Source organism: Gymnodraco acuticeps, unplaced genomic scaffold (assembly GCF_902827175.1).
Source record: "Gymnodraco acuticeps unplaced genomic scaffold, fGymAcu1.1, whole genome shotgun sequence".
Classification (NCBI taxonomy): domain Eukaryota; kingdom Metazoa; phylum Chordata; class Actinopteri; order Perciformes; family Bathydraconidae; genus Gymnodraco; species Gymnodraco acuticeps.
Genome location: NW_022992250.1, coordinates 632,308 through 654,802, shown reverse-complemented (window position 1 = coordinate 654,802; position 22,495 = coordinate 632,308). Strand labels below are relative to the sequence as shown.

The 22,495-nt window shown below is 41.1% G+C and overlaps 1 protein-coding gene and 1 long non-coding RNA gene across 18 annotated transcripts in view; one reads left to right on the top strand and one right to left on the bottom strand.

The window, feature by feature from the left end:
* The first annotated feature begins 2,102 nt into the window (after positions 1-2,102).
* On the top strand, positions 2,103-4,265 carry LOC117540108. Its single transcript, XR_004568117.1, has 3 exons — positions 2,103-2,203; positions 2,290-2,402; positions 3,958-4,265. It is a non-coding gene; the product is annotated as an uncharacterized LOC117540108 (long non-coding RNA).
* Positions 4,266-5,607: 1,342 nt separating this feature from the next.
* The window catches only part of rapgef6 (Rap guanine nucleotide exchange factor (GEF) 6), a 159,465-nt gene continuing 142,577 nt past the window's right edge, over positions 5,608-22,495 (bottom strand). For 11 of the 17 annotated variants that reach the window (XM_034206548.1, XM_034206549.1, XM_034206550.1 and 8 more), the window contains 11 exons: positions 21,214-21,425; positions 20,553-20,676; positions 19,630-19,653; positions 18,021-18,241; positions 17,084-17,257; positions 16,242-16,388; positions 15,613-15,732; positions 13,744-13,999; positions 10,887-11,437; positions 9,641-9,997; positions 5,608-8,749 (listed from right to left, as the gene is read on the bottom strand). In XM_034206548.1, coding sequence (XP_034062439.1) covers positions 8,727-8,749; positions 9,641-9,997; positions 10,887-11,437; positions 13,744-13,999; positions 15,613-15,732; positions 16,242-16,388; positions 17,084-17,257; positions 18,021-18,241; positions 19,630-19,653; positions 20,553-20,676; positions 21,214-21,425 — 2,209 coding nt within the window. In that variant the 3' untranslated portion in view covers positions 5,608-8,726. The remainder of the gene's footprint in view (positions 8,750-9,640; positions 9,998-10,886; positions 11,438-13,743; positions 14,000-15,612; positions 15,733-16,241; positions 16,389-17,083; positions 17,258-18,020; positions 18,242-19,629; positions 19,654-20,552; positions 20,677-21,213; positions 21,426-22,495) is intronic. The other 6 variants (XM_034206553.1, XM_034206554.1, XM_034206544.1 and 3 more) reach the window with 4 other exon arrangements.

Sequence of the window (22,495 nt, the reverse complement as noted above, 5' to 3'; positions counted from 1 at the left end):
TGTGGACCGGAGGGAGAGGGTGACGAGCATAAGTTTCACTTTCCTTTTTTATTTCAATTCCAACTTTGGTCATGAAGAATATGTTTCTCTGTTGTCCACGTTCATAAAGCATAAAGCAACAGCATCAGAGCACGGTGCAGAGTCTCTAGATGAGTTTACAGTAGTCCCACGTTCTTATTAAACATCCATGTTGTAGTCCGCTGTATAGAAAACTGTAGTTTCCATAGTTTCCCCACAGCAGCAGACGCACATTCATGACGTCCGCTGGCGCATCATAAACACGTCGGATAGTGAAAGTGCATTCGGATTCTCTAAAGTACCGCAGTCTCTTCTCCTAAGTCCTTTTGAATTCTCCTATCCACTATCCCTTAACCCTGTGACGTTTCACTCAGAGGTCAAGGAATAGACGATAGAGCTGTTTTTGGACTATTCGACCGCAACTGCCGGAGTCTCTTCTCAGTCAATGCTGATGTTTTAGACTTTATCAAGAAGAGCCTAAGATTTGTATACATTAAGGACTAACACATCATCTTGATAAAACATTAAAAAAAGGGATACATTTGCAAAATGACTCAACTTTAAAAGAAAAAACTCTTTTTGACCCACTCTTTGAAAAGCATATAGGCTACACAGGATTTTCAAACCGACAGTTTGTATATGAAAGGAAATTGGAAATACAAAATCATTCAGATGCAACTTTCAAATAGGCCAAAAGAAAAGTCTTAATAAAACATTGTTATGTTATATATTGACAACATGTTTAAGGGGACTTAAAGATAAAAAATACATATATATATATATATATATATATATATATATATTAATTTGACTTTGAAACCAGTGTCAGTTAATACATATATTTTTTAATTGGCTTCTGGTTAACCAACTTAAATTAAACACACATGGTGAAATAAAGATGAGAAGCAGGACGGTCTGAATATTAGATTAAATAACTAAATAGTTAAAACACTTGAACAACATACAATAGTGGTAGAATTCTCACTGTGAAGTCTGCTGCCAGTGTCAAAGGTCAACAATCCCACCAAATTAATCTAAAAGGTCAGTGAGATTTTAGAGAGTCACATTGACCTATACATGTCATAAAAAGGAAAAAGTAGAAAGTAGAAACGGAGTTTGGAGGATTACCTGCAGGCTTTTTGACACTGGGCTACATTCTCTAAGCATATCAGGTCATTTCTTACCCATGCTGCACTGCTGACATTGTAAAGGACAGTGAGATGAAGGACGTTGAGGAGTAATGACAAATGTTGAGTGTGATCCTGTAAGGAGCCACATGTATCTGCATGCCCCCCCAATGGTCCAGAGAGGTAGACTTGGAAAGTATAGAAGAATTGATGAGAAGAAAATCACCCTTTTTTAATTTATGCAGTACAATAAAAACATTTTGCCCTTTTTCTCCAGCATAATACCATGCCTTTGATTTTCTGCCTGGTTCAGTCCGCTGTTGCTCCCCTGCCACTGCTACAGTATGTATTCACACAAAATCTGAAGTGACACCTCGCACCAATCAATATTTTTACAAGTTGTAACAAATAGCTGGGGATAAAAACTCACAAAAACAACCAAACTACAAAGAGTTGAATCACAGTGTACCCTATCCAGTTTCTGAAAAAATATCAAAATGACATGTTTTACCTCCACCTTACCATTAGTTAAACCTCAATGTTATCAACACTATATTAAAACTTTACAGCGCTTTTAAAGCTATTTCTGTTTATAGTTTTTATTAATTTGAACTTATTGGGGCCAGCTTGCACTAACATTGCTTACAGAAGAAATGTTAACTTCTGAAAAAATAAATATAAAGCTTCTGAGATTTAAAAAAGACAAGATCTGAAAATATATCATGAGAAGATCCTGCTAACCTTTTATTTGGTCTTTTATCTAATTGAAAAAGAGGCTATTGACAGACTTTATGGTCTGTTTGGGTGAACTGTATTTGAATAATCAGACACCATGGTTGGACACATTTAAGTCTGTGCAACATCTCACTTTAAAGCTCTGTGATAGTCTGTGAAATATAATCCTGTGATATTCCAGTATGTTTATAACCTCTTCCACCCCTCCTAAACTTTAGGGTTCTCCTCACCACCAACAGAACCCTCAACAAAATGGCGCCCTTTACATCTCCGACCTTCTTCTGATCTACTGCAAGTCTCCGGGACCAGGCGCCAAACCTGAGGTGATTTCAATCATCACTCTATCCTGTAGAAATCGTTACAAATCCATATAATATACACAATATCTAACAGCTTTTCTTTCTTTGAGGACTCTGATAATCAAGAATCAAAAGAGTGACTCTGGCTTAAGAACAACAGGCTCATGAAAAACCACTCAAATGACCTCACAGGATGTGGCACAAAGCAGAGAGTCTGGAGAACGTAGGTGATGAAGTGTAATAATGACTCCTCTCTCCTGTAACAGCCTCATTGATCAAGGACTGGCCTCTGACCTGGACATGAACACAAACTGAAAGTCATGTTGTCCCCCATTTAATGTGACTTCTGGAAAGAGCCAAAACAACCCAAAACCATTCCACAAGTGCACAGCCAGTTTGCAAAGTATAGTGGACTCAATTCTGTAATATTTAAATCTCTCTCTTTCTATTACAGCAACTAATGGAGACACTAATGTGCCGCAACATTGTGTTAAAAGCTTTTCTAGCAAAACCAAGCTCATTTACCGTGCCCCAATAAACATTCCTGGTCATCTTGCAATATACTAATTTATATATACAGTTATCTTATTTAATTTAGTCTTAATTTACATTATTTAATTTAATATTCTGTTCTTGTACATATCCCATATTCTATTGACATGTATAGGCTATAGACTTTTTGCACTACTTTTTATTTTGTATTTTTGTATTTTATTATATATGTTGCATTGTCGAAGGAGCTCAGGTCAGAAGAATTTCATTGCCATTTCTACACTCTAGCTTTGTGCATATGACAATAATATATTTCAATCTTCAAAACCTTTGAATATTTGAATCATAGACCATGCAGGGAAAAACAAAGTTGCACCATGGTAAGTGTAGTACCGAGTGTATTTGGCTTGACCATTTTCAATATCGAGGCCACCAGGACACAGCAGATGCTTTACTTTTGACTAATAGTTATCTTTATGAGTGTGCAATACTTAATCCCTTTATATTACTCATAACAAACTCTCATGTCATGCATAATACCAACACATAACGACAACAAAGACATAAAGAAGTTTGAAATACTTGAGGACAGATAACTTATTTATAGGATCATGCAGCAAGCGAGACACTAAAGGTTAACAACGCTCAACTATTCATTTATGTGTGTGCGTACAAATGCACACACACCCACAGATGCAAGCGCTCAAGGGCAGTGCTGAGACTACACGGCACGGGACAGAATATTTTCCAAACTGTTTTGCTTGACACATTTTGATTTAGACCGGAATATGCTAAGAGCCAACCCCCGTGTGTGCGCACAACTCTCAGGTGTTAAAGTTTCCCGTTTTCCCACCCACTGCTCGCGGCTCCTGCTCCTAACACTGTCACAACTTCAAAGTCAAAACAGAGGAGAGGTGGGACACACACACACACACAACACACACACACACACACACACACAAACACCACACACACACACACACACACACACACACACACCACACACACACACACACACACACCACACACACACACACACACACACACACACACACACACACACACACCACACACACACACACACACACACACACACACACACACACACACACAGAGAGAGAGAGAGAGACCCAGGCGTTCCAGTTTCTCCACATTTCCTCCCCTGCCATCCATCCAGAGCTCTTTCGTCCTTTGTGATGTATAATTGAAGCTGTGTGTAATTTCTCTCACTCGTTTCCACTGGAAATCCCACTTGGTGCTGAACTTTCACTTCTCTCATCCTTCAGGAATATTCTCTCTGAAGTGGAAAGACCAGCTCTTTGAACGTGCTGGTTAACATGCCCCCCCCCTCACATCCACCACCATGATCCATCTCTATTACACATCTCAGGAAAAGCAGTCTTAAGAAGCACTTCAGAAGTTCAGATAGTGTCGAAGTCAGATTTTACAGAAGTTTGCTAAAAGTCATTTGAGTTGAACAGGCTTTCTCAAACGACTTGTTTTCCTGTAGTTCATTTTATTAAACAATGAGAGGGAAATATTTGTATTTAAGGATATGGCTGGTGTCTTCATTTACTCAATGTACTAAGTATACACAAATGACTGTTTACTTTAGTCCCTAAAAAGACAGTCTGACATTGTTTTCTACAAATTATCTTAGAGGGACTTTTGTTAACAGATTTTGCTAATACAAGATAATATTTCTAAATGTAATTTATAGTTTCTCTTGGCCCTTTATCCTCTTCTGTCAGCCTTTTAGTGCATTTTGTGATGTCTTGAACAGTTTCTAAGCTTTTGTACCACCTCATTACCTCTTATAGCTTTCTAGATTGTTGTTTGTATGGTTGAAAGCTTTAGAAAAAAGCTAGTATGCAGACCTAAAGTTGTTTCATAACGTTGCTTAACTCGAGATTCAACAGATCAATGGCAATTCCAACCATCATGAGTCAGCCGGACTCCTGTTTCATAGTGAATGATTTGAATGTTTTTCTCATTTGGTGACCTGACCTTTTAAAGGTTACATTCATTCCCTGCTGTGGGAGCAGCAACACACAGGGAGTGACATGCAAGAAAGGTCTTTATCTACTTAGGGACATTGCATTATTATAATAACAATTGATTTAGTCATTTCTGATGTGGACACTCTGCTGATGAGACACATTTATGCTTGGTTCAGCCCAGACCATATACTATATTGTTGTCTTACACACATGCGCGCACACGCACAGCAGGTCTGCCCCTCTGTGTGACAGTGGACCTTTTATGAGTAATAAAGGAACTGACCTTGAGCACAGCACTGCTCTCAGATCAGATCTGATACTGAGCTGAACGCAGCAGAAGGTGGAAAAACAGCGAGGACAAAACTTAGGGCATCTGAAGAACTAGAGAGAGAGATTAGGCTTCTTCTCTTTCATTTTAAGATGTACAGGTTAAAGGATCAGAGAGTGGATACTACACCAAACACACTGGCTGTGCTTGACTTGAAATTGGTGACAACTGGGCCGAAATCTTCAGGTTCCTCAAAAGATGACACATGTAGCTTCTAACCGGGATTCACATGTCTGAAAGATAAAGTAATTGTAGACATCTGGGTTACATAACACTTTAGCAAAGCACTAAAGATGGGGTGTGTAGTTAGTTACTTTATATTGCCACATGCAATCCATCCACTATTTAATCTGCTATTTTATATTTTGCCAGCATATTAAAACAGAATCCAACAGTTTTGTGTAAATAGTTTGTAAATGCATTACATTCAAAGGTGATACAGTTGATGATTGATTTCTTTGATTAGTTCCAAAAGTCTGGAGAGGTTAATGTTTCCGGTATTTAACAATAAAAACTGCCAAAATCCAAGAAAAAGGAGGGGGAAAAAACATGTTTGTTGTGGAGGACTTTTAGGAACCAAGTATGAAGTATAAATAAAGACAAAAATATTGTTTCTGTTTAACATTTTATTCATTGTCCAAATTCATATCAGTAGACTTGGAGAAATAAAAGGTATTTTTTCCTTTTTAAACATTCTCTTAAACAAAAATATAACAACTATTTACAATCACTCGTAAAAAATACATAAAAAGCATACGAGCAAAATCATGTTGTCTTTCTAAAAGACATAAGTTACAACAGCTATGAGAAGTGTGAGACAAAAGCAAACGTTAAGCCACAGATCGAGTTAACAGCTCTGTACAGATTGTGCAGCACACTCACCACATCCAAGCTTATTGTTGTGCATTTCTGCTGTAATGCCAAAAAGATGTCGACTAAAAAAAACACATTCACATCTCTCTGATTGCATTCCAGGTAAAATGGCGCGGGGGGGGGGGTAATGTTGTCTAAAACACTGACATGTTGTGTTCAGTGCTCACTGCCGGATCCTCCATGAAAACACACCTATTGTATTTAGAATCGGAGAAAAAAGGGTGACTACAAAAAATGATTTATCCCTGAAAAAAAAAAAGAAGGTAAAATGTCGGAGTGCTTATGAGAGAAATAAAACAAATGTCCAACGTGGAGCCAGTTTCATTAAAAGTCTGTACAATAATAGTATGGATAACCACAAAACTCTTCCGGTGTCATGATTAGAGCTCATTATAAAAGCTGGTAAATATATATATAGCATTTCCTCTCACTAAGATCTGTGTACAGAGAACATTAATACTGGTTTATGGTAAAATAAAAGGAATACAGTTGTGCAAAAAAACAGGACTCAGTCTGTTTTGAAGTTTTTCTGCTGCTGAGATTTTAAAGGAAAAAGGGAGTACGGCAAGGCTCACAGTGGGATACTCATGATTCATGTAAGACCCTTAAGGATATCCATTAAACGAGTACAGTAAGGAGAACATTTGAAAAATGAAAGTCCCGCTGAATTGACAGAGCTGAGAGGGAAACATAGATTATACCAGACACAGCATGGTGGCAGGGCTTGTTCCGGGATACAAAAGCGTAGTCCTTTCAATCACCAGCCTGAGTTTGAATGCATCGCGCCGTAAGCAGGAGCAATCACTGCTGCAAAAGGGCTTTCACAGGAAATGACTTCTGAGCCTTTCCTTATGTGCCGCATGCCAAATCCAAAGGGGAGTGAAAAAATGCTATGTTGATTTTGCAAATATAATTCCATCTCTCACACACACACACACACACACACACACACACACAGTCGCACACTCATCCCAAAACACAGCAGCAATAACGATTATATATGGAGCAGAAATGGCACCAACAACAGAGTGTGAGGGGAGACAACAAGTCATGATTATGAGTAAAAACTAACAGAAATTCCTTAAAGATTCCTGCCCGTCGACAGAAACTGGGCAATCACAACCTTGGATTATTTCTTATAACAAAATATTCAAAAATAGCCTTTATAGAGGACTCTCTTCTCTCATCTATACATGACGTTAATTTATGGCAAAGGAAAAACAAAAATATCTATGTATAAATTCGTATATATGCCATGTATATATTAGCATGAGTCATTTCAAGTCTTTGTGTGGCAAAACAATACAAAAGAAGCGTCACAGAGGAAAGGGAAGAACGTCATATTCCAGTTACACCCCCGCTGCAGATCAACACAATTCAAAACAAGTTCTCCGTCTCCAAAGCATCAGCCAGAATGTACAAATGTGCTTCTGTTTTCAATACAAATAGACAAATGTTCAAGCAAATCCTTAAATAGTCTACAAAATGTACTATGAACATGGAATGGAGATGCAAGCGTTAGAATACATAATCTGTCGACTCGTTTTGTCGCTCGTTCTTTTAAATAAGATGCGATACGAGGGGTACACTGTGAGAGTCGAAGTTTATGCTGCATCTCATATCCCTGTTGCTCTATAAACAAATGTACAAGGTCAAATAAACCGTAAGCATTATACTTTAACATCTCTGCTTGTAATACGACTGGTCTAATAAACACTGTAAACAAAACGTGTCGGTGTAAACACTGTCCTTTGTATTTACGCACACCCTCTTAGATCGTGGTGTGTGTGTATATGCATGCGCGTTGTGCGACCACACAGTGCTAATTTATCGTTTTATTATAGCTGCTGCAATAAAATAAGGACACGCGTTGTACTCTACACGAAGCAGCGAGGCATTTTGTTCTTCAGCTCATTAAAAACGAGTTATAATACAGTTTTTATAGAACATCCAGGAGGCAGCATGCCGCTAAAGTACCTCGCGTCAGACTGAACGGGCGATAAGAAAGGGGGGGGGGAGAGCGTGACTTCAAGACACACAACTGCCTGAGAGACGCTCAGATAAAAGCTAAACAAAGTGGTAAACACAATAAGAATTCATCTCTGTGACTTCAGGAGTTTCATTTCTAATTGTCGCCTCTTAGGTGGAGTGAAATATGGTTTCATTTGTTTGTGTGGGAACTGATTTGTAAATGAACATCATCAGTGCCAGGGTTGGATAGAGGTCCATGAAGACCACTAAATGTTTTTCTGTGTGTTTCTATTCGTCTACATTCATCTTCTTTTGAGCTGACAGCAAGCGAAAAATTAAAATATCCCACCTTCCCCTCTGACTACAGCTTTCTATCCTTTTCTGCTCCTCACAATTTAACTTTGCAAAGCTCAGAAATGAAGATAATAAAACCTTAAAAACAATGTGAAACTCCCCAAAAACAGAGAGCTTGAAAATGGAGGTACATTGTGGTCTGTTTCCAAAGAGGCCGATTCTTCTCGCGAGACGTCGTTAATTGTCACTTTTTCCTTCCTTCCTTTCTTTGTCCTTTTCCACGAACGCCTGCCTCTGCTTTGTTCAAGAGTTTTTAAAAAGTATTTCAATTCTTTCTTTTTCTTCTTTGTCTGTGAAATGGGTTTTACAAAATATATGATTGTACAAGTCTTGGGAGACCCACCCATTGGGTCACATGATCCAATGGGTGGGTCGAGAGGTGCATTGTGGTCCACGGTGATGTCACACAGGGCTGTGTGGGCGGGGCTTGGAGAATGTGCTCTGAAACGCAGTGAGTTCAGTCCAACGCCTGAGCGACACCACTTGGTCCGTGTGTGAGAATGTGTGTGTGAGGGTGGAGACCCCGCCTTCACACTGCTGACACTTGCTCATCTGGGGGAGAGGAGAGAAGAACATGTTTACAGGTTTGTTGGCATTGAATTCAAAACATTTCAGAGGGTTTCTGCAGAGTTAACCATGTCATCGTATTTAAGACCTTTTAAAGAATGACATTTCATATCTGTTTAAGATCATACCATTAAAACCTAGACAAATAGTACAAGCTAATTATTATAGGGATTTTGGTTTGTTTTAACAACCATAACTCTTTAAAGTGTGGACACTAAGTGGTTTGTTATCATGGCCCCCTCCTGTGGGATGAACCGCCCATCAATTAATGTAACACTTTTCCAGGGTTTCTGCACAGATAAGATAATTAAATACTTTATAGGACCTTTTTAACCCCACATATAATTAAATGTACTTCCTGTCACATCCTCATACTATTTATAATAGAATTAAAGGGTATTTTGGTTTGTCTTTATAACATTTAACTCTTTAAAATGTTGGCAAAGAGTCAAAGTGTGAAATTCAGTGTGGAGTATAGTCATGTTTCCCTCCTGTGGGACGTACCATCCATCACTTAATGTGATACATACTGCAGAGATAAGTAAGGTCATTTTAAACTCTTTAAGACCTTTTTAGCACCATATACAATTTAACTTACTTTCTTTTACGTCCTGATACCAGTTATTATAGAATTACAGGGGATTTGGGTTGTTTTTACATCATAACAAGTACATTCTTGTTTCCCTGCTGTGGGAAGTACCATCCATCACTTAATGTTAAACGCTCTGCAGAGCTAATAAGTACATTTTTAACACCATATATCATTGAATGTACTTTCTGTTACATCGTCATACCACAAGTAACAGAACTACAGGGGATTTGGGTTTGTTTTTAGAACATTGAAGTATATTCATCTTTCCCTCGTGTGGGACGTACCATCCTCGCTGTCAGCCAGATCCTGGGGGGGGAGGCAGATGCTGGGGGGTCTGGAGTGGACCTGGGGGGGGCCGGCAGTCCGGGCCTCCTGCTTGTGGAGGTGATGGTTCCCCGCCAGCCTCCGCGCCTCGGCCAGCCCCCCCGCCGCTCCGGGGCTCTTTAGCAGTTTGCTCCTCTGCAGCGCCACGCTGTACTCTGGAGGTCTGAGGTGGGGGGGCCGGGGGAGGAGGACTCCGGGCCCCACTACCACTCCGTCTGAGAGGCCGAGGTCCCCCAGAGCCAGACCCTGGTAGCCTGGAGGGGTGGGAGGGGGAGCTCGGTAACGCTCATCCTTGGAAGGGGATGTGATACAGTACACTGGATGCAGGTGGTGATCAAAAGAAAAGCAGGGATGGAGAAAAAAGGAGGGGAGTGAGGGATGAAGTAGCAAAGGAAGATGATAAGGGGGGGGGGGTGCAGGGAATTGTAGGGAGAAACAAAAGAAATTGATGGATAAATTAAATCAATGTGATGTTTCACTAGCACAAATAACTACATGCATCAAAATGTGTTGAAAATCAAAAGGAAAAATAAACAACCAATGAGATGGAGCGGATACAGACAGAGCTACAGCTGCAACTAACGACAACCGTCATTGTTCAATTATCTTTCTATGATTTGAATCGATTACTCGTTTGGTTTCTAAAACACATTAGAAAATTGTGAGAGATTCGATCGTAATTATTGTTTTGTTTCGCTAAAAGTAATCAATAAAAAAAAAAAAATCTCACATCTGAGAAGCTGGAAGCAGACACTGATTGGCCTAAATGATTGATCGATTATCAACATTCGATGTACCATTAGATTCACTGACCCATTGTTTTGTAGTGGACACAACATTGCCCTATCTCCTGCCCTACTTGCTTTTCATTTAAAAATGTTCAGCAATAGTAGAAATGTGTAAGAAAAGGCTTGATCACGTCATAAAATGAGCTATCTGCACAATGAGATGTGTTTTGGAGATTTAAATAAGGATTTGCCGTCCTTTTACTAGACTAAAACAGCAAGTCAAGCATCAGAAAGCTGCAGTGATTTCTCCAGGACAACGGCAGACTGAACTTACTTTAGTGCATGGAAGTCTGAAGTACTCTTACAGCTTTACTAACCAAGCTTTAAATGTAGTTTAATGATATTCTACTGGGACCCTTCGAGCGGACCGTGTCACACTGTGTTTACAGGGAATCAAACTGGCAACCTGCCCCCTCACCTATCAGGCCTTTATCTGTGCTTGACGTCACGGTTTTGTAGGCGGGGTCTGTGCTTTGCCCTCCTTCCTCGTTGGTGGGAGAGGAGGCGTGCTCCGAGGTGTTTCGCCGCTTCACCGTCCCATAATTCCCCTCGTAGGTGTCCGACAGCGAGCCGGACGACGCCCAGCTCTGCCGCGACTGATTGGACAGATCGGAGCTGGACTGTCTGGAGTGATGCTTGGTGGCGTCCTCGTTGGCAAACGTGTGTCTCGCCGCCGCCTCCACCTCCGCGATGGGGCCGGCCAGGTGTGTGTGCTTGAAGCTGCCCAGGTGTGTGTGGGGGAGGGCCATCGGGTGCCCGTGGATGCCGTGGTCCCAGGGCCGGCAGGAGGAGGGGGGGAGGCTCTGGAAGGAGTCGTGGGAGTTGGAGGAGCAGGACGTCCAGCTGCCCCGCCCGCTGTCCCCCACCGAGTCCAGAGAGGTGTGGTCCGGGGTCAGCTCCTCCGTGGAGATGGAGGAGGAGAAGGTGGAGGCTTGATACGCGTATCCTCGAGACATTGACGAGGAACTACTGTGGGTTCAAAGTAAAGTGGGGGAAATGTTGTATTTATTTATTTGTTTATTCCACACATGGCAGTTATTTTAAAACAAAACACTTTACAAAACATGTACACTTATTTCATTTTGTTTTGATCAGGGAGCAGGGAGAAGAACATCTTATCTTACCTGCCCCTTCCTCAAAAGAACAATGAAATAACCATACAAATGTTAAGTAAAAGCAATATTCTTTCAGTCACAGTTGCTTACAAATACTGAAACATGAACACAATCATAAGTCAACTTCATACTGTCTAATTACGCTTTCTTTCTGCATTTTCTTAAACATTCAAATGTTCTTACAGCCCTTTAAATCATTCGGTAAATAATTCCACTTCTTTACGCCGACTACAGAGACGCACATCTGCTTTAAAGTAGGACGTGCAAACTGATGCTTCAAATGTAGTTTCCTCCTATGACGCTCATCCTCTGAAATTAAAACACATTTGTTTTGTATATTTCTGGCGGTATTCTGTTTATTGCTTTATGCATAATTAAAGCCGTTACATTTTAACAGCTTTGACTCAATACATTGTTTGTTTGTCTGTTCTCTAGGTTGTGCATTATGCTAAATTCTCACAGCTTTTTTCTGTAATGTAATTCAAGTTTAAATATTTAATTAAATATACTAATGTGTGCAAAAAAGACTTAAATTAAGAGAATAAATGAGGGCTAAGACTATCAATACAAGAGAGAAAAGGAAAGAGGGAAGTGAAAAGTGGGTTTCAAAATAATATAGAAGGTGAAATGAACTGGCAATAAAATAAGAGTGAAGAGGTTCAATAACTATAGAAAGCTGCTGAAGGTCAAAGAGTCATGCCCTAACAAAACAGTAATAACTGGAGCCAAAATAAAAAAGAGTTCAATGTTACACAGCTGGTCTGATTTGTCTCTACACCATCTTCAATCGATATTTAGCAAGACATGGTACGGTACAAATATATTCAAATGTTGTTTCCCTTGTAAAATACTGTCACAATTAATGACAGGTGAGTACAATGCATGCCTCGATTAGACAGTTGCTTTGCACATAACCACAAAGCAAATATTTACCACTGATTCCTTTATTACATATCACTATGTCTGGCTCTTAAAAAACGTTGTTCCCCTCAGCAGCTGTTCTTAAACCAGCCGTCTGATGAACTGACATTTTACTGGATAAACAAGCCACTCAATGAAATTGAGCCATATTTCATAAAACAGACCGGGGGTTTACAGCAGGGCTGCCGATGGAATATAAGAACAGAAGCAGACAGATTCTTGTGTGTGGCGATATTTTAAAGACTCCTCTTTAGGATGCAGAAAGGCGTGATCATGGAGGAATAATAAACAAACGGCACACAGTAAAAAAGGTTTCTTCTACTCGGGCAGATTAAAAAGCTTCCCGTGTTAACACAAAGTTAACAGAGGAGAGGAGGAGCGAGGAGGGCAGTAAATGTGGGACGCTAATAAAAAGCTGCCGTGTTTATGACTTCCTGCTCTCTGAGTTTTAATGAGGAAAGGACATCATTGGGGTCCAGCCGGTGGAGGGGCTGTGCCTCTGAGGGGAAATGTTCTCTTGTTGGGCATGGGGAGGGTTTCTAATAAGGAGTGCTTGTGTCTGTGGCTGGAGTCAAGGCCTTGTAAGAGATCATTCAAATCAATAATAAGCAAAATGTTTTGTGTTGTGTCCTTCAGTCAAGTTGAATCGGTGCGACTTTGAGTCCTAAATGCTTTTGTCTTTGAGCTACTTTAGTACATTTTGAGAAGATTTATTTCTCTTATGGTCAGTAGGAGGACTTCAATATTGTGTCGAGATGGTCAGTGATTTTATTCACATCTGGAGGGCATATGTTTAGATTTGTCAACCTTAACCCCAGTAATAATTACAGCCCCAATTACTCACTAGTTGTCAGACTAGTAGGTCCTCATTAACTTCAGTCATTTTGCATTTTAGAAAAGTATTTCTCCGACTATTTGTAGTGACTTCTAGTGATTTAGATAAATGGAACTTCATGCTAACATGCTAGTTTCCCTTTCTGCAGTCTGTTGTTATGCACATGTTTACACATACAAACAAATTGCCAAGAGGCATTCTCCATCAGATACAGAGCTGAGGAAATCAGGTTTTTTCTTACTACTCAAAAGCTGACTGTAACTCTGTTAATTGAGTGCTGTGAGCTTACTCCATTTTGAGAAAAAAGGATTAGCACTCAAGGAATTTACTTTATGTATTAGTCTCTTCATCAACGTTAATTCATTAACTGTACCTGACAGATGAGATGAACAGGATTGAATTACCTTGTGCTGGCCTGGTTGTAATCAGCGTTTACGTGTGCATGTGATGCTGCTGAGCTCTCAGCAATAGGAGGAGCAGCAGCGGTTGCTGTGGTAACAGCAAGCGCAGCAGAGCTGGTCCTGGAGCTGCTGCTACACCTGTCGTCCAGCCCGGGGGGGGGCACCGAGTCCACCGAGCAGATACTGGAGCGGGACGAGATCTCGCTGTGACTCGAGTCCGACAGGTTGTCTACTTTACCCGCTGGCAGGAGAGCGTAACCTGGGCAGGGGAGAGAGGAGCATTTCATCTGTCAGTTATATGCAGATTATAACAATAAATAAACTGAAAATAGGATGGAACGGGAAAGACTCAAAGAGAGAAAATTACGAAATAAAGACAAATAACTGGCAGTTTATTAAAATATAGAACCTTTTTACCTATAGCGCCTTCTGGAGATTACAGTAAATCATTTTAATCAACCCATCTGGTCATGTTTCTATTTTTTAAGGGAATGTTGGATACTGACATCACTTCAAATATACCTGCACTTCAATATGAAAAGATATAAAACACCTGTATATATATATATATGGGGAGACAATTTGACATTTGCGGGCCATATTTAATAGCAAATAGCTCAAAATAACAGACGAGAATCCAAACACCTTTCATTGTCTCTACTGTGTGTCATGTACTTTCTATTAACACTAATACATTATAGCATGAGCTTTCAGAAATAAGTAATGACCAAGTTAAAGTACAGAGACCTTTGTGTATAAATGACTTTGAAGGCGCGGTTGGGTCACAGTTTAAACTTAAGCTAACAAACATCTGCTGAACCAACTGCAGAGAAAACAAATTCACCATTAATTCATTAATTCACCATTTTTTGTTAATTAAATAATAATAATAATAATAATAATAATAATGGATTACATTTGTTTTGCATTAAAAATGTGGATCTAAAAGAAAAGTATTGTATACTGGTGTGAATAAGCTGTCTGATCAGTAAGTCATTTGGCTGTACGATGACATTGCAAAACATCCTGAAACGTTATTCCGACAAACAAAGAAACTTTTGGGAAAACTCGGAGAACAAACTGAAATGATTTTTCTTATCTGCATCAAATGTCTGCTGAGAAATCTCTCTCACACCTTTCTATAACCTCACTGGATTTGACCCTTTTCTCTCTAGTCACACTTGATGAATGACATGTAATGACACCACTTTAACAGGCTATGCATTCTTTGTGATAGATCATCAACTCTGACAGAATCTCTCTCTGAAACTGGCTCAATCCTGTCTTTCTTCACTCTCATAATTTACAACACGCTGATCGGTTCTTCCTCTACGTGTCAGACGGTCTTTCTCCTGGTGTGTCTGTCCCTGCAGAGCCACAGGAAGGGGTTGGGGCTGACCGACCTCTTGACCGTTTTCTTTGCCTGTCCCTGTCTCTCATCGTCAGGTGAGGAGGACACACCATCTCCTGCTTCCTCCCCACCTCGAAGATGTGCTACAGCCGTGAGTCTCTCCCTGGACTGACTCCTTTCCCTCAGTATCCTGAACGGGGACATCAGCCTGGTCCTGATGGGGGACTCGGGGGTTCCTGATCTGATTACCTGGGGCTGGGAGAGAGGACTGGGAGTGTCTGTCCTTCTCTGTGTAGGACTTCCTGCTTTTACCCTCAGTAGCATTTGCCCTTTATATTTTGGCCCCTGTTTGTTCTCCTGCCTCCCTCTCATGCTCTCTAAAGGAAACAAGCCTCTCTGAACTGTGTCCTGCATCTCCTCCTCTTCTTCCACCTCTTCTGGCTGTCTGTCTCTCTCCCTGCTACTCTCTGGGCTGTCCTGCCTGGTCATCAGTAGGATCCTCTTGTGGAGGACAGCCCCACCTATGCCGTAGCTCCTCAGGCTGATGGTTCCCGTCTTTGTGCTGACGTCACTGGTCAGTGATGAGGAAGATCCCGACAGGTTCATCTGGCTGGAGTTATGGGACTTGGCCACGCCTCCCACTGAAAAAGGGGGAATGGAAGTGAGATGAATATAATGGACAATAAATAGTTGGATATTTAAAGGGCAACCCCACCTAAATTAAAAATGGTATTTCCATTTCTTAGTAAAGAAGGAAGTATTAAGTCTGGAGCTGTTCAATAGACACTGAATGACAATGGGGGCTGATTTTGTGAACCTACATAATAGTTGTTTTTGTTTTTATACTAAACAACTCTTATTCTTTTGTTTTGTCTTCAGTTGTGATTAGAACATGTAGCCATATGACACAACTCCCTGGGTGTTCTCAGCGTCATCTGTAACATGTTTCCCTATTCGTTGTGTCATTTCTAAAGACGTAGCATTTTAGATTTCGGATTTGGAAGAGATTTGTTCCTGTTAATTCAAATGTTTTGACTCTTTTAGACCATAGGAGTAACAAATGACAATAACACGTCACCTTGGGTAAAGTAGGTTTTTTGATCCTGAGATCAAATCACACAGGAAGAAAATCTTTGTTTCTGGAACTGACCTTTTCGTGGGGAGCCCTGAGGCGACACCGTAGGGCTGGAGTGAAGGGAGGAGATGGTGGAGACGGTGTCATCAGAGGGTCTCTTGGTGATCCACTCCTCCGATGAGGGCACTGGAGCTTTCTTTATTACCTGGGGAGTGTTGAAGGCTAAGAGACAAAAGAGGAAACAAGAAAGCATGAAAATTACATCATAATTATAATATATTATCATATAAAGAATATTGATGATCTAGAGCAGGGAGGTCAAACTCAAATACACAGTGGGCCAACATTTAAAAATGGGCCGGACTGGTTCAATGTTTATTGCAAAAGTTATTGAAATGAACTTACTGCACATATTAAACCTGAAACTAACAAAGCTTGAATGATTGCCTATAAAAACAACTTTAAACATTAAATAATCAGTTGCATTCATTTCTTATGGCTCTATCTGCAGCTTTTCCGGAGTCATTTCTTATGATGTCATTGTTCCACAGGCCAACAACAGCTTCAAAAAAACTATTTCCCTCAAAGAAAAAAACAAACATGCCGTGTTGTCGTGAGAGGAAAAGTGCAGAAGGAAACATCCATTAAACTCAGTGTGCTGCTCTGTGATGCTAGTTCAAGCCGATACTTGGCATCTCATCTTGGGTGCAAGTTCATCAATGTTTGGGCTCAGGCTCTGAGCTGAGGAAACCCTCAGGGTTGAGTGAAGGTGTGCGTGCAATATACCGGCGGGCGAGATCTAATAGTAATTAAAAATGATCCTGCGGGCCCGAAATTAAATCCACCAAGGGCCTGATTTGGCCCCCGGGCCTTGAGTTTGACACATGTGCTCTAAAGTATCTTGCAGATGTACTGACTTGGTTGGCCGATGTCCTTGGCTGTGCTCTTCTTCCGGAGAGGGTTCAGAGGGACCTGCACCTGAAGGACTTGGGAGACTCTGTTCTGAGTTTTCCCCGAGGGCAGAGTGGAGCGCAGGGACACCGGAGACATGTCCGACTTCGTGGACCGTCTCTCACTCAGGTTCTTAGACACTGCAGCCACAGGGAGACACAACATGGATTATCAAAATACAATTATAGGTCATTTTCTTACTTACTGTACCGTATTACTATTAAAGTCAAAAGGGCATAACGGATGATAAGATAATATAAGCATCAGATGTAAGAGATCTGTTTTGTTAAATCTGTATACCTTTCAAGAACTAACTTCATTTGATTTTTAAAACGATATCATGTTTATCTTGAGTTTAAGAACTTCAAGAACTGAGCAGAAACCGTAAAATATATATTTATTGCAGTGATAAAACGCAACATTATCACATATAATAATGATTAAAGCGACACAATTCAGTTTAGAATATTGCAGAGGATTTACATGATAATCCATTATTTATTTTCTGCAGGACATTTGCAAATACACTAGGTGGCAGTGCAAGTCAATCATTTATATTACAATAAAAGTATCTACAGTATATTATGTACTCTGATGATCAGTTATTATCCACTTACATTTTTTTTTATTGTTAAATACATGTATTTTACCTGCCATTCCATCCAGCAATCAATTTCTCACATATAAAGCATAAATATATTCTGAGTTATAATACATTATGCAATATGTGTAATGTCCTTCTACTGATGTGTGTACACCAGGTAGGTTAAAGGTCAATGGCATTGGCGCTCTTCTGACATATAAAGATATATTTATGAATAATCTAAAGTAACATAAATATATTTGGACCCTTAAGGTACTGATGCTAAACAGTGAGGTAGTGAGACTGTTTCCTTTACTCACAGGTGCTGTAGGACGGCTCACACTGCAGGGAGCTGAACTGATGCTTCTCCTCGTCTATCTCCACCGTCAGGTTGGACAGGTACTGCTTCACCTTCCTGGCCATCTGAGCGTCTTCATACAGCTTCTTGGCGTTGAGGAGCGAGCTGCGACGCACTCGCTTCTTGTGGGCGCCGCCCTGCACGTCCAGCATGTTGGAGTTGGTGCTGCCTTGACTCAGAGACCTAATGAGGAGAAAAGAGAGGAAGGAAGAGGAAGGAAGGAAGGGAAGAAGACAGAGAGGAGACGAGAGGAAGAAAATGAAGGAGAGGGAAAGACAGACATTGGGGTGTGGAGGGAATTTCGAAGAGGTGAGAGTAATGGAGAAAGTGTTGATGGATGGGCAGAAGATAAAAGAGTAAGAAAGATTAAGAATAGAGGAAGATAAATGAACATGAAAGTTTAAAGACAGAAAAAGGAAGGAAGGAGAGAAAGGAAAACAACAATAAGTACAATCACAGATAAAACAGGCGCATATCTTTTCTCATCAAATACCTACTCTACTATAAAATCTATCTTTGTGTTGGGGCATAGCATTTTAAAACAGGACCATGCAACTGGGAGGGAGGCAGCTCTCGCTGGTGGGCCATGCTATCACAGAACATTCTGTCAGATGGAGGCAAAAAGGGTTAGGGAACAAAAGATGCACAAGTTCAGATATGGGGAATATTATGCCAGGATGCAAATATGGACAAACAACCAGGCCTGAGTCAAATAGGTTTGGATGGCGGTTCATACATATATATACATATATATAAAGTCTATAAATGGTTAATTTTTGAACTTGCGACCAGCAGCTGACAACACAATGTCACCTAAAGGTCCTTTTAATTATGGTTCTGGAGCCAGTAGTGTTACTTGTTTCATTCTTGTCCATGTTGCCTTGATACGTTTACATTTCATTTTGTGGCTAATCTGACTTTTCATTAAGCAATTCCTTTACTGTTTCCAAACAAAAAAAACTTGGACAAGAAGTCCCCAAAAGGCTTAGAAAATATAGAAACTTGAAAATGTATAGACCTATGGATATGATCAAAAAGGTCTCAAATATGTGATAGATTGACCTTGAGGTGAGATTGTTGGGACAGTTACATTTTTGATAAAATGTACATTTAAATATCATTAAAAAACCTCTCTGGGACTATTTCTTGGTTTTGTTGTCTGTAAAGTGTGTTGTCTCTTATTTTCTGCTCTTTTAAATTGTATGCGTGTATAAGGACAAATGACATTTAAAATCATGGCATTAAACACTAGAAATATTTAAATCTTTTTTTGACTTCTTTTCATTATGTGAATGTGTCTTAAAAAACACTGAGGATTATTCCAAGCTCCTATTTGACTCAGACATACAAATCTTATGAACAGGGCAAACAATGAATGGGTAAACGATGGACGTCAGGATGGTTCAGAACTGCAAATGAAGGGTTAATCGCACACAGGCGCAGGCGGACACACATGGACACGATAAAGAAACGGGGGAGGGACATGCAGAGTTTATGGTGGTGGGGATGCAGGGCGGATTGAATTTCTGCTGGTCCGGAACAGGATGGACCCGGTACCAGGACACACTTACCCTAAACTCTTCCACCTCTTCTTCCTGAAAGCAAGAGGTGTGAAGATTGAAGCGTGACTTTTAGACAAGTTTAGGGGGTCGAGGGGGGGGGGGGGGGGACGACGACGACGGATGACAAGACTATGTAGAGGTCATGCCACCACAGACAAACAGAAAATGACTGAAGATGGGAGGACATTAGACATATGGCTTCTCCCCATATCAACCTGAAGAGTGTGAGGGACGGCCTTGTGCATCGCGCTCTCGTGAAAACAGGTCGTTTCAAACTTTTTTCAATGATGACATAGTGTAAAAAGGAGATATCTTGAGCTTGTAGTGTGAGGGGAGTGCCTGCAGAGGGCAGCCATGCACCGCAGTAGTGACACACACACACTGAGTGATACCAACTACACACTGGGGTTGGCATCAATTCCCCCTCCCCTTCCAGTCTCTCCATGCCTTTTGTCTTTAGTCTGAGGAATGCAATCGAGCCGTGGAGCCGTGGAGCAGACAGGAAGTGAGAGTGAATTGATAGAGCCAGACCTCGAGTGGTGGTGAGGGATCCAGGGTGGTTGGTGGAGGTAAGGTGTAGTGGTTCACCTTTCAATCACATTGTAGTAAAGTAGAAGTGAAGGTGTCTGTTTAAAAACCTCTAATCCACCTCCCTATTCTCTCTGCATTCATGACAGTTTTGTAACAGTCTGGCTGATAGGAAACAGGAAGAGTCTGTTTCAAAGATACACATATTTCAAATTAGGTATATTTACTAAACCACAAAACATTGACAATTTGGCTGACAGTAAATCATTTGAAACGCAAATCAACTGTTCATGATTTTTGACCTGTATCTGTGAAACTGGCTCCAACAGCATCGGTTAAAGCAAATGTCGGTACAAATGTAGAAGAAAAAGGGTTTGAAGCATCTTGGTGTGAAAGCAACCAACCTCTGTCTGAACATGAGGGCGGGGTCCATGTTGGCCGAGGTCAGCCGCACCACGTGTCTGATCTCCTTGGCGATCATCCTCAGCTTTTCAAAGTTCACGAGGCCGTCGACACTGGAGTCATTGCCTGGGAGGACAACACACACACAAGCGCGAACAATGAGCATGAGGTCAGCCCTTAAGGTGTTAAGATGACGAATGATTTATATTTTGGGACGTTTGCAAGATTTAACTCGCAACAGTATTTCTAAGTCAAAACTTCAAAGTGAAAATCTCTTTGTTCTGGTCTCTTTCTTGTCAGTCCTCTAGGAGATCAAAGTGCTCTTTCATATCCAGTGGTGCTGGGCCATTTGAGAATTTTGGGCAACTTGCACAATTAGGGAAACTTTCTAACTAAGAGTTCAGCCTGGGTATCTTTGACCTGACTTGATATGTGAAAAGTCAAGATGGGGAAGCCTTAAGCAGAAGTAAACCTCCTGAGTGAGACTGCAATTGACCTTCGGCGCAACACGGAGGAACTAGGGGAAATTAAACCGTGCAGGATGACATGTCAAGTTTCAGAAACTGTCTGTTGATAGGCCAAGCCAAAAGGAAATGTAGCAACATGTTCGTATCCAAAGAAATGCAGAAATGAAGAAGAAATGCCCTCCACAAAGCCATATACCTTCATGTAAGAAGGTGAGGTCCTTCTTGACGACGGGGAACAGGGGGATGATGGGAGGTTGCATGCTCTGGCTGCTCAGCACATTGCGGTACTTTGACATATTCCGGGACGGGTCGAAGACATCCTGCAGGTCTCCGAACAGCTTCTCGTACTTACTGGGCAATTTCTCCCACGAGCTGCGCAGCCGAGCCACGGGAGCCAAGTTCAGCCCGCTACGTGAGGGAGGAGAGGGGGGGAGGGAGGGAGGAGAGGGGGGAGGAGGGAGGAGAGGGGGGAGGAGGGAGGCAGAGATAAATGGGTTACGGTGGGAAAAAGGGAGGGGGAGGACAAAGGTAGAAATGAGGAAAATCGGAGAGGGGAAAGCAGGGTAGAGGAGAAAGAGGAAAGGAGTTTTAGTGTGAATTTACATCCCAATCAAAACCCAATACTGACATCCGAACAATTACTACTTCTACTCAAATCATCTTCACTTAGCAAGGTCTACATTTCCCAGAGCGGGAGACCCCCTTAAGGCAATGTCATCTCCGAGCAGACTCATTTAGACAGCTAATAATTATGACTGGCACTGCATTTATTTCTGCTCTCACTTCATCATCTCTCCAGCTCCTCTCCCTCGCTCATCATCATCTGCACCATTTGGGTTTTCTACACTTTCGTTTTGCAAGGTATATTGATGTATATATATATATATATACACGTTTGATTTCTTCTGGAAGAGTATAGATCTTGTTTGTCATACAGTAGGACTATAAAATGACTGGCTATGGCTATGTATTTAAATGGTCAATCTGGTATTAGTAATACAAGGTGAACCAGGTTTGTTTTTATAATCTGAATACCTTCTTTTATCCCAATCCATATATTGAATTATCTTTATTTCTCATTTTATCACCAGTCCAATACAAACCCATTGGGAAACCCCGCATTATATCTCTTCTATCTCTTTCGCACACACACACACACACACACACACACACACACACACACACACACACACACACCACACACACACACCACACACACACACACACACACACACACACACACACACACACAACACACACACACACACACACACACACACACACACACACACACACACACACACACACACACACCACACACACACACACACACACCAACACACACACACACACACACACACACACACACACACACACACACACACAGCAGCACTGTCCCTGGTTATGCATCAGAGAGCCATATGTGCGAAGACCTCCTTCTGTGAGGAGGAGTGTAACGGGACATGGAGGTCAGACCC